Below are 11,547 nucleotides of genomic sequence, written 5' to 3'. Positions count from 1 at the left end.
AAGGATAACCGGAAGCGCGCTGTTTTGATTCTTACTTTCCGTGATGCTAAGGTTGCGGTTTCTAGATGAGGCTGGGTAGTGTCTGGTCCAAAACGATGAGATTGTTTCTATCTCAGTTAGATTTATATTTTCATACAATATAAGGCCAGGTGTTTAAGATCCGTTGGAGCTGAGGTGAAAATGAAGACACCGACATTCGTAACGTTAACGAGCACCAAGGCAGACGGACTCTTCTGTTTCCGTTGATGTCAAAGGGTACTGACTCCTCTATCTGTTCACACATTCTACATATTTCTGGCCGAAAATTTTTATTTGACTTCTATGTTAATTAATTTGGAGTTAATGTGTGTAGAGCCTCTGTTTCAGGACCTCATTTACGACAGAACCCTCTCTGTCATTGGAGAGTCTCTGTTAGCTAGCTAGCACAACTAAGAAGCAGTAATAAAACCAGGGAAAAAAAACCCCACTTTAGTTTTATTTTTAAAACTATTTTTTACAGTGATAACATAGCTTAAGATGAGGCCAAAGTTGTCACAATATAACATAATTATTTTTACATTTTAAATGTTTACCCAGTGTGGTAGACATGGGGTTTTAATAGGTTATTCAATCACAAAAATGCCTATAAACGCTATTGCAACAAGTATTGGCCTTCTTTCCTTTACATTACATACACGTTGATATATTATTCTTTGCATCTAAAACTGCTTCAGTTATTCTGGTAAGGCTTTTTCTAAACGTTTAAAAGTGCATTTATGACCATTTCTACTGTTATGTATTTGTGAGGTCAAACACTAATGTTGGCTCCCAGTCTCTGCTTTACTTAATCCCAAATATTCTCTATCAGGTTGAGGTCAGGGCTCTGGTGCACTGTCCTTTTGGAAATTAAATGCTCATCTCCAAAGAGTTTTCTTAGCATTAAATGTTTATTTCATTTAAACTAATGGGGAGGAAAAAAACAAAAACCATAATATTAACTCTGTTGAACTTTACATGTTGCCAGAAGCAGTCAGAAAAATTTATTTGATCAGGATTTACCTTTACACAAACCAATTTATTCAATGTAGTAAATATTAACTAATCCTAGTGTCTCAGTGAGTTATTGATCTGTATAACTGAAATAAAGTCTTATGTTTTATACCTTACAGTTATTGAAATTGGTGATTTTTAAAATTTTGTTAAATTTGTTTTATGTTCTCAGACCAATCAGGTGCATAGGGTGTGTGAGAGACTTTTCTAAACATAACATTTTGTTAGATTTTTGTTTACTTTGTCTCTATTATGTAGACTAATATCACAACACAATGCATTCTTAATAACAATAATAAATGATGTAATAAAAAGGCTAATTGAAACGGTCTTCTTTAGTTCGTTTGTATCGTTTTTATCTACAAAGTGTGGTGCTAGGAAAGTTTGAAAACTTAACTTGAAAATACTTGAAAAGTGCTTGAATTTTACTGTAGGAAAACCCTGAAGAAAACTGAAATAAAATAGAAAAATCTAGTCAAAAAGAAGAAACCCTAAATGTGCCCAGCTACTGATGCATGAAATAACTTTACAGAGAACAAGCCGAATATATTTTAAATATTCTATGTCATTCTCTGCTGTCTCATCAGATCCTGCCTCCAATGAGAAAAATTCTGATTTCTGATTTTTATGGGGGATGATGGACGCCCCGTCCCCTAATGCCTGTCCGCCGTGGGCGGTCCAGAATGGCTGGTCCTCTGATGCGCCTGCAGGACCTGTCTGCAATCCTCTCCCCGACTTCCAGCAACTCAGCCTGGGCTGTGAACCCAACCAAAACCCGAGCTACAACCACCTGCAGGCATCTGGCGTTTACTCTAAGAGTGATATTGCTGCCTTTTCTACCAGGAGCAGCTCTCATCCCAGCATGCAGTATGTTTGTAAAGATGATCAGAGCATTCCTGATATTTTATCCCCTACTATCCAAGAAAGGAACATACCGCCATGCTCTCTTCCATATAATGAAGCGATGCAGCCAATGCAACATTACTCCCCTCCTAACCCTTACCAGGCAGTAGATCCCTCATCATATTCTCAACATACATATCGAAGTCTTCTGAATCAACCGCCAGCTCAAAATCCTCTTCCTGCTAGCTCTTCCTGTGTTGAACCTCAATTAAACCATAATCAACATCTTGCATCCGACGGGGGAAACTCTGGATCTTTTGTTGGATTTAATGAAACGCTGACCTCACCCAGTGCTCCCATCCAACAGCAGCCTCTGTGGAGCGTCGCAGCGCTCTCTAAAGGTGAGCTCTGTGTGGGTTTGGTCATAAATAACATCAGAGGAATCAGAATAAAATGTTCAAAATTTATTAAAATTAAAACGACTTCTCCAACTGAAGTTTTTATTTGTATTTTTTCAGAGAGCATAAATGACTTTGTGCCCAATGCATCTCCACTGGATCATAATTTGACACCTCAGGTTGGTGAATGAACATGGTAGCTTATGTAGCTTATGTAGTCAAAAATGAGTCATTTATATTCCTTAAACTTGAAATTTGATCAACTGCCAGAAGTTTTTTGTCAGGCGAAAAACTGCTGGCAGTTCGACTGGAAGATAAAAATCTATATAAGTTCATTTCTCTTCTCTGCAGTCTCCCAACTCTGAGTCCCGTTATGGCCTGAATCCTGAACTGTTACCAAGCGCTGTAAGTTTATTTATCTCAGTTCTTTAATTTCTCTCAAATTCTCAGCTCTAAAAACGACTTATGTTTTCTATGACATATTTTAGTTTTAAATATGTTCACATTCAGCTTCTCAGCTTTTGAAAAGTAAAACATGCAGTATTTGCCTTACTGTATTCATTGTTACATATTTGCAATAACAGCTGGTTGATCACGAATAATTAATTACATATCTTTACCTCTGAGTATAGTGAAATGTTTAAAGGGAAGCTGACAGACCTCTCTGTCTCTGTGAAGGTAAAGGTGATGGCAGAGGACAGAGCCGAGTGGGATGGAAAAGTTTTCATCTCTGAGCATTTTTCTCGCCTGCCTCCTCTGGCGACCACTTCCTGTGTCACAGAGGACAGAGGTGAACAGTTTCTGTCTCAGATGTTCTCTGTCATGGATTTAATTCAGTAATGCAGCTGTAGACACATGAAACCTTGCATCAGTAATTTTATCTCATTGCTGCAGGTAACGTAAGCCCCTTGGCCATCCGCTCTGTTACTTACTGCGTCCCCTGTGACGGTCAGACAGCGCTGCTCAGCCGACTGCCACTAGGGGCGCTGGTTACTCCCTTCTTTAATCAAAATGAATGCCAGGTCAGTTTTTATACTTATTAATGTGAGATAAATAATCATCTTTGTTGTTAAAGCATTTTCCAGTTGAAGACGTGTGTGTGTTGTCATAGTTGTGTTGACTTTTTAAAAATATTTGTTTCCACCAGAAGCCGATTCCTCTATGCAAACATGCAGATTGTGTGGTGGGCTGTCGTTGGTGCGGCGCCTCCATGTGCCCAGCGATGGGCTGGCAGGACTGTGGGCAGAGGTTTTACTGCCCCTTCTGTGGGAAACTCAATGAAGGTAGAATTTAAAATCTGTTTGTTTTAGAGATAAAAATAGAAACATCTGACAAGGGTGCTTGAAATCCTTGAAAACGCTTCAATATCAAATATATATCATCAAACATAGGAGAAAATAGCAAAAATAACATTTCCAATCATATTGTTCATTTTGTTTGTGTTTTCTTTTAATTTGCCATCAATAACTTTGGTTTATCATTGCAACAATAAATATCTATATATTTTTTTACGATAATCGATAAAGAATAAATTATACAATAAATGCCCATGCTTAGTAATTCAGTTTGTTTTAATTCATCTAAATGTTGTTTTTGTTTTATTTTTACTGGGTCTCAGTGCCGTGGCAGCAGTACCAGCCCACTAAAGGAGCAGAGGGGGTCCGGGTTGACCAAGACACGAGGCCTGAACTCAGCATGGGGTCGTATGAAACACTGAACTCAGACAAGGTAAACTTCCCACTCTGCAGATTTGACTTTATTTGCATTTTCCCTTCTGAACCTGCTCTTCAGTAAGTTCTTTTTTAATGCATATGTTCTTTCATGAGATCATTTATAATGTAAGTGGTTTTCTGGAAGGAAATGTGAGTTGAAAACGTGTTTCTTTCACTCCAGGGTGAAGCTGCTGCACTTCTTCTAGCTATAGATGTTTCTGCCTCTGCACTGAGAGGAGGACACTTAGAGTTTGTCGCTCAGCAAATACACGCATTGCTCACCTCACTGGTCAGGTAAGCACATTTCTTACAGAAATATTCATTATTTTCTGTTGGTCACATAAAGTTCCTATTAAAGTACATTGTAGTTTATTGTTGTAACTTGACAAACTGAGAAAAAACTCAAAGGATATAAATACTTTTACATTATCTGTAGTTTCTGGGCCAGTTTGGAAAGATCAAGATCAGGTTTGATCGTTTTCTTTTGTTTGTTTTTTTGTAGAGAGGCAGGAGACGCTTCGTCAGACCTCCGTGTGGGTTTGATGACGTACGACAGCAGAATCCACCTGTACGACCTCAGTCCTGACCTTTCCCGTCCTCACATGCTGGTCATCGCTGAGACAGAAGACCTGCAGCTTCCTGTGAGGGAGGGGCTTCTAGTGTCCCTCAAAGACTGCATAGAAAGCATAGACAGGTAACGAAACACATCAGCCGTTCTGACAGTTGTGTTCTTGTTTCTTGATTTGATCTGATGATTTTTTTGTACATTATTCAGAGGATTCAAAATTCTGCTTGTAGAGTGTCGGATGTAGCTCTGTAATTGTCATTTTTCTGGGCATTTAAATGGCCCTGTTTGTGTCTGAAACCTCCCATTCGGGCTGAAATGTGCTCCATCAATAAGTAAGAATGATGGAGCACGAATGGTTTGTAATAACACCCACATCTCTTCCAGAATCAGAAACAATTGAGATCCTTTCTTTTGTCCGCAGTGTGTTGCAGCTCATTCCTCAGTTCGGCGCTGAGTGCAGTGACTCCAGTGGACTTTCCATTGAGCTTCCTGTTAAAGCAGGCCTGGCTGTACTGCAGGTAATCAATCAATAAACATGTTGCTTACTCTCTCCGCTGTTTTCTTCCTAAATGCCAGAGATTTGCAGAAACTGAGATTATTTTATAAAACATGTAGGGCCTGAAGTGTCCAGGGAAACTGCTTATCTTCCACACAGCTGCCCTGATTGAGACGGGACACACAAACTCTTCCTCAGGGTTCTTTGGGACCAACAAACCAAAGGTAAATCTAACTATAACAGTCTATACATTAGTCAGATGCATTCAGTTCATGAAACATTTCTCCCCTCCCTGTTTGTTTTCTATAGTCCATCTTCCAGCCATCAGAAAAGGCCATCTCATTGGCTAAAGAGTGCATCAGCCAGGGATGCGGCGTCCACATGTTTGTTCTCTCCCAGCAGGAAGTGGGCGGGGCTTGGCCGGGCCACATTCCATTTCTTACTGGTGGAGCTCTGCACACCTACAGCTACCTCCAGGTGCACCAGCAGCTCCGCCCACTGTGGCTCTTTGGTCTTTTTTAATGGAAAGTTTGAAATTTAAGGAATTCTGCTGAGAATTCTGCTGACCTTCAAGCCATTGTTAAATTTGTTTCTGGTAAATGGACTCAACTTATGTGGTGCTTTTACACACAAACATTCACACATTCATACTTCGTTGCACACTGCCACTAATGTGTGAATTATTATCCTGAAAAGCCATGAAATACTTTATAAAAAGATATATGTAAATACTTAGATTGATACAATTGTTGATTTATATAGCTTTTGAGACTGACATACGTTTTAACACACACTTCATACTGCTGTACATTGTGATTAAAAATTTCAGATTGCACTTTTCTCACTTAGGCTGAAAAGATTAATTGGATTAATCATGATTAATTGATTACTGAAATAATCGTCAACTAATTTAGTAATCAATTAATCATTAACTAGCGTATACAGACTCAAATCTGCTGATATGAAAAACATAATCAGAGTATAATTAAGCCACAACATTTTGTATTTAAGATAAAAACAAAACATTTTGTCTGTAAACATGTTCTACTCAGAATTCCTCTGAAGTTCCTCAAGTGCATTGTTTCATTTGAACTTTTGTAACATTTCCATCGCAGGGCGAACTGGACAGAGAGCGTTTCAGCACGGATCTGAAGCGGATTGTTGAGACGGAAACCGGCTACAAGGCTGAGCTCAGGATATTCGTCAGCAAAGGTGAAAGAAGATTCTGATGTTTTCACTCCATCACTTTTCTTTATAAAATGTCTGATTTGACTGGTTGGTTGTGTTTGTGCTGCCAGATTTGCGCGTGTCTGGTTGCTATGGGCTGTTTGTGCCTGGTTCGAACACTGGACACATCGCCATGGCAACGCTCGACTGCAGGACAACTCTGGCTGTGGAGCTGGCCCACAGCAAAGCTTTGGATGAGACGAGAGGGGCAGCCGTTCAGGCGAGTTAGAGAAATGGGTGAAGACGCATCAAACACGTCGCCTGTTTTGGCTTTTTATGATTTCTCTTCCTTACGTTCTTCCTTTTGGACGTTTTTACTAATTATTTATATTAGGCGCAGGGATCAATAACAAGATGTTATGATTTTTAAAACAAAGTCTGAAAAAATCTTTACAGTGGAGACATTTTATATTGTCGTTAGCATCTATTAGCGTGACTAGCATGTTGATTAATTTGGTCTCAGCCATCTTCAGTCTCTGGGAAAGTCAACATTGAATGCATTGGGTTTTTTTTCCAAAACATCAATTGATTGGATGTTAAATTGAAGCATTTATGGAAATAAATGACATTTTGTAACATTATGTCTTCCAGGTCTTTCGTACAATGTAAGTTTAATGTAACATGAAGCATTATATAATAATTGTATGCTTTTTCGTCTCATGCACCAGGTCGTCCTGTCTTACATTTCCCAGACTGGAGAGAGAAGGACCAGGGTTCACACTTTGACACTGAGATGCTCACGCCACCTACAGGACACTTTCAGGAACTACCAGGCTGAAACCCTTCTCACTTTCTACTGCAAGAAGAGTATGAAATATGTTCTGTGTGTCACTGAAATATATAATAGTTATAAAAGCTTCCACTGTTTACAATAGGATGATTCATTGTGATTTATCAATTTGAAAAAAAAGTTTGAGATTTGAACATTTTACAACTTAGTATTGATGGTTTAAATAAATGTAATAAGTCCTACATATTTATAGGTTGCCTTTAAGACATAGAGGAATTGCATTTTTAGTGCAATTGTTGTTAATTAGTATCTTCCTCTGAGTGCTGTTTGTAATATTGATTATTTTTTATTTTTTTACAATATGCTGAATTACCATTACAGGCCTATAGTTGGTAAAGTTCAGGTCAGCAACCTTCAAAACCCACAGAGCCATTTCTGCTTTTGTTTCTGCGAAATATGATTTGTTGAGAGCCTCAACAGCTTAAAAAGAAAAAAGGTAGTTAATCGATTTTAGAAACTTTAACTCTGAAAATATGTTTCTTTAATACTTCAGTGAAGAATAACAATGTTACATATTTACCCAGTTTGATGGACTTTATCACCTTCATAGTTAAATGACAAAACTTGGTAATTTAAGAGCAATTAAACATTTCTGTGGTTACTTTGTTTTAATTCTACTTTCCTTTCTGTGTCTGTCAAGTGTACTGTGCAGTGTTAGGGCGCCCTCTGCAGGAGCTGAGGGAGGAACTGCAGACAGACGTAACAGAAGCTCTGGCGTCTTACCGCAAACACTGCTGCTCGTCTTCAGTGTCTGCTGGCCAGGTGAGGTAACAGTTGCACACAAACACATGACTGTGTTTACTATTTCCAAATTTCACTTCAGTATAATTTTTTTTAAAGCCTTCCAGGTGTTTAATTGCAAAAAAAAAAAAAAAAAACATGTTCTGCTTTGTTTTTATTTTATTTTAACCTTACTGTGTCGTGTTCATTCTGCAGCTGGTGCTTCCTCAGTTCCTGCGAGCTCTTCCTGTTTACGTCAACAGCCTGAGGAAGAGTGAGGTTCTGCTGCCGGGTCTGAGGAGCTCCGTCCACCAGCGGCTGCAGCAGCGCTGCCGGGTGCTGGGCCTCGACACCCGCAGCACCGTCCGACACTTCTACCCCCTGCTGCTGCCTCTGGTTGGTCACCAACACATCAGTTATTCTTGACACAACATACATTAAATAAAATATTCAACCCAAAGTTTGTGTGGATCAAAATGTTGCATCTTGGGAGACATTTCCATTTATCTGCTGCAAGACAGTAAGGCAACCATCAAATTTAGTGTTTTTTTTTTCCTTTCTTCAGCTGCCTTCAGTCGACAGCTCCAGTCCTCCAGACCCACAGGGGGCGCTACGGTGCACCAGTTCCAGCCTGGACTCCAGAGGTCTGTACCTGGCTCACGCCCCCTTCACTGTGCTGCTCTGGGTTGGCAGTCAGGTCCCTGCGGGGATTCTTGTTGAGCTCTTCAACGCCAGCTGCTTCTCTTCGCTGCCTTCAGGCGAGGTGGGAGAAAACACAGATTTATTTATTTATATTGAACACGCAATAAAAAGTCAAAACAAAAATAATAACACTAAGAGTCATGCAAATTGTTAAAAAAAGAGCATATAGAAGACAAAAGATTAAAAACTCATGATTCATCTGCGTAAAGATTAAAACATGTTTCCTTCAGAATATTGTAGTGATGGCATAGTTTGCACAACGTTTGGCATCCTTTGTGAGCTTTGATATTAAATAAACCTGACATCCTCCAGGTTTATGTCTTCCTCCTCCTTTCTCCTCCTGTTTGTTTAACCAGACCAACCTTCCAGCTCTGGAAAACCGTCTGTCCATCAGAGTCCGGTCACTCATCAGCTCGCTCAACTCCGAGGTTCCCTACGCCCGCAAGGTGAGATAGAAAACACGTTGCTTTTCTGGACAGTGTGTGTTGCATGTGATTAAACTAATTTTACACAATTTTAATACATTAAAATGTTCTTTTACAGAGGCTGGACAAAAGAATGTTATTCTTAAAGGAATGAAACATGGAAATGTGACAGATGCTAGAGCTTTTAAAAGAGCCTTGCTTAATTATTTTATTACGCAGTGTTATCATCGTGAAAATGTTATATTTCTAATGTAGTTATTTCATTAAGTAAAGTGTTAAAATTGTGCATTTATGAATCCATATGTTATATTTCTAATATTATGTTAAGTGTAACTGTTTTTGTAATAAATCATTTTTTATGATGCGCAGCGTGAGCAAGTCATTTAAACTGAAAGTTGACTCAAGAAACGTTTTGTTTAGCGCTTTAATAACTGTTATTTCTTTTTTCAGCTTGTGGTGGTGAAACAAGGCGACACCTGTGAGGAGGCGCTGCAGCGCCACCTGGTGGAAGACAAGAGTCCCAACGGAGGAGCGTCATATGCAGACTTCCTGTACCATCTCCACGTCAACTCTGTCCGTCTCCTGCTGTGATACACACACACACACACACACACACACACACACACACACACACACACACACACACACACACACGGAAAGACTGAATGCAGAAGATCATGGTTTTGTTTTTATTGATAGAAGAATTATTGTAGTTTGAAAATATTAAGACTGTTCAGAGAAGTAGGATGTGCATGGAGAAGTGCCCCTAAAATAATCACTTTTATCTATTTATTTATTAAAGAATGATGTGTTTATGTGAAGAGTTATGAAATGGGTTTTATTTTCTGAAATATATCTGTTGTTAATTTATCCATGTGTCAGAGATTCTCTAACCTCAGCTTCATGTGTGTGTGAGAGAGAAAGTCCCTTCCTGTGGATTAAAAATAAAAAGAATGGAGATTTTAACTGAACCATGACTCAAGTTTTCCCCTTTTTGCTCCCCAACATTGACGTAACGAACAGGGCAGCTGATGAAGATGTGACTCAGGAAGCTGAAAGGGCGACTGCCTAATCTGTCATAAGTGCCTAATAACACTAATTAACTGTGATTATGAACTGAACTATGTTGCTCAGTGAGCTGCGGCTCTTTAACCACTGACATTTTTTCATTGTGTTACAACAAGTTAAAGAGTGAAGTAGTTTTATAGTAAGAAACATGTTTTAAGTGCAAGCTCTGTTATAAATCTGTCAAAAATAATGTTCAACTATAAAACCTTTACTCATTCAGCTTACGAGTAAAAGCACTTACTCCGATGACTCACCTCACCATTATGCGTCTTCCTACTCATGTTGGAAAAAGTCGTTTCTTCCTCTTAAGCTAATCTTTACTCTGGAAGTCATTAAAATGGCTCATTAAAAGAAGTAAATTCTTACACTTTAAATGGCAGAAACTATGAAAAGTCTGAAGAAACATAACAAATTCAGGTTTTATTTTCACTTACAGTTTATTTTGTTGGAAATTCAAGATTTAAAAGTTTTTTGTTAATTTGTCATTTAATATTTGTTTTCATTTTATTCACTCGATACACATGAATCAAACAACTTCGAACAACTAAGTGAAAAAAGGAGCAGAGAGAAGCACACACTTATATCTGCTTCCTATTTGCATAAAGAGAAAATTAGCTATTCAACTCAAGAGACTGCAACAGACATACTTCAAATAAACATAAAATATACACAAAACATCAGTTTATTCAAAGCCATATCATTTCATCACAAATAAATGTCTTAAATGCAGAAAGAGATGCAGAACTTTCATCAAACATTGAAAAACATGGTGAATGTAAAAGTTAAAATCTTTGTAATGGAGAAAGTTATGCAGCTTTTTCAAGATTGAATGCTTTTTCTTCAATCTCCCAGATTTCCTGGAAACATTTAGAACTTATCAGACCAGTAATTATCTTTATAATACATGATACAAATGTAGTTTGCATCTACATATAGAGTAAATAGGAACCATGCGTTTATGTAATCTGATTTTGCGAATGTAAACAATTGTACATGTCTATCATGCAGTGACAGCGACTGTGAAATACTTTTAAACTGAACTGTATCTGGTCAACATTATGAGTCTTGTGCACTAAAATTTATAGGTAACGCGTTTCAGCACTGACATCCTTTGCTGTGATGAATCAATTATAGTTATTTAATTCATTCGTTAAGTAAACAGTTAAACATTAAACATGTCGTTTGTAAGGCAGGTTTTGAAGTCATAAACAAGCTCTCTCATATTTGCCCCTATTTGGAAATACGCACCATGCGGGAGGGAGGTGTGTTCGGTTACGTTGTGGCGCTGCGCCTGTGCGCAAAGTGTCCACCAGAGGGCGACATGGAGTCACCGTCTTCCCGCGGAGAAGCTGCAGCCAAATGAAGCGAGTCGCGTCAAGTCAGCCAGAGCGATCAGCGAAACACCGGAAAAAGACTTGGCACAATAAAGAAAACCACACTTGCGCCTTAAAGGATTACGTGTGGTTGAGTAGAGTAGTATTAATTCAACATATTTTTACACAAGTAAAAGTAAGAAGTAGCATTCCAAGAAGTTACTCAAGCAAGAGTAAAAATGTACTTAGTTAAAAA

At 38.6% G+C, this 11,547-nt stretch overlaps 1 protein-coding gene across 2 annotated transcripts; it reads left to right on the top strand.

The window, feature by feature from the left end:
- The first annotated feature begins 20 nt into the window (after positions 1-20).
- On the top strand, positions 21-9,881 carry LOC103469846 (protein transport protein Sec24C). 2 transcript variants are annotated; one of them, XM_081610895.1, is made up of 21 exons: positions 21-255; positions 1,617-2,273; positions 2,391-2,449; positions 2,622-2,675; positions 2,949-3,060; positions 3,165-3,292; positions 3,421-3,553; positions 3,889-3,998; positions 4,164-4,276; positions 4,485-4,676; positions 4,972-5,068; positions 5,166-5,270; positions 5,356-5,523; positions 6,162-6,258; positions 6,345-6,493; positions 6,942-7,080; positions 7,704-7,825; positions 8,000-8,179; positions 8,349-8,546; positions 8,842-8,931; positions 9,361-9,881. In XM_081610895.1, the coding sequence occupies exons 2-21, from the start codon at positions 1,664-1,666 to the stop codon at positions 9,499-9,501; spliced, it is 2,997 nt and encodes a 998-aa protein (XP_081467021.1). In that variant the 5' UTR covers positions 21-255; positions 1,617-1,663; the 3' UTR covers positions 9,502-9,881. The 2 variants fall into 2 exon arrangements, with proteins under 2 accessions (XP_081467021.1, XP_008416030.2); XM_008417808.3 differs by having other exon boundaries at positions 3,418-3,553.
- Positions 9,882-11,547: the final 1,666 nt, after the last annotated feature.

This window comes from Poecilia reticulata, chromosome 9, assembly GCF_904066995.2.
Source record: "Poecilia reticulata chromosome 9, P_reticulata-male-v2, whole genome shotgun sequence".
NCBI classification, from domain to species: Eukaryota; Metazoa; Chordata; class Actinopteri; order Cyprinodontiformes; family Poeciliidae; genus Poecilia; species Poecilia reticulata.
This window is presented reverse-complemented; position numbering and strand designations above follow the sequence as displayed.

What these genes read in the sequence shown, in the direction of transcription:
- LOC103469846 (XM_008417808.3), top strand. Translation starts at nt 1,664, where the DNA reads ATGATGGACGCCCCGTCCCCTAATGCCTGTCCGCCGTGGGCGGTCCAG. An exon ending in CAGGATATTCGTCAGCAAAG is followed by an intron (nt 6,259 to 6,344) that starts GTGAAAGAAGAT and finishes TTGTGCTGCCAG; the next exon opens with ATTTGCGCGTGTCTGGTTGC. An exon ending in CTTCAGTGTCTGCTGGCCAG is followed by an intron (nt 7,826 to 7,999) that starts GTGAGGTAACAG and finishes TTCATTCTGCAG; the next exon opens with CTGGTGCTTCCTCAGTTCCT.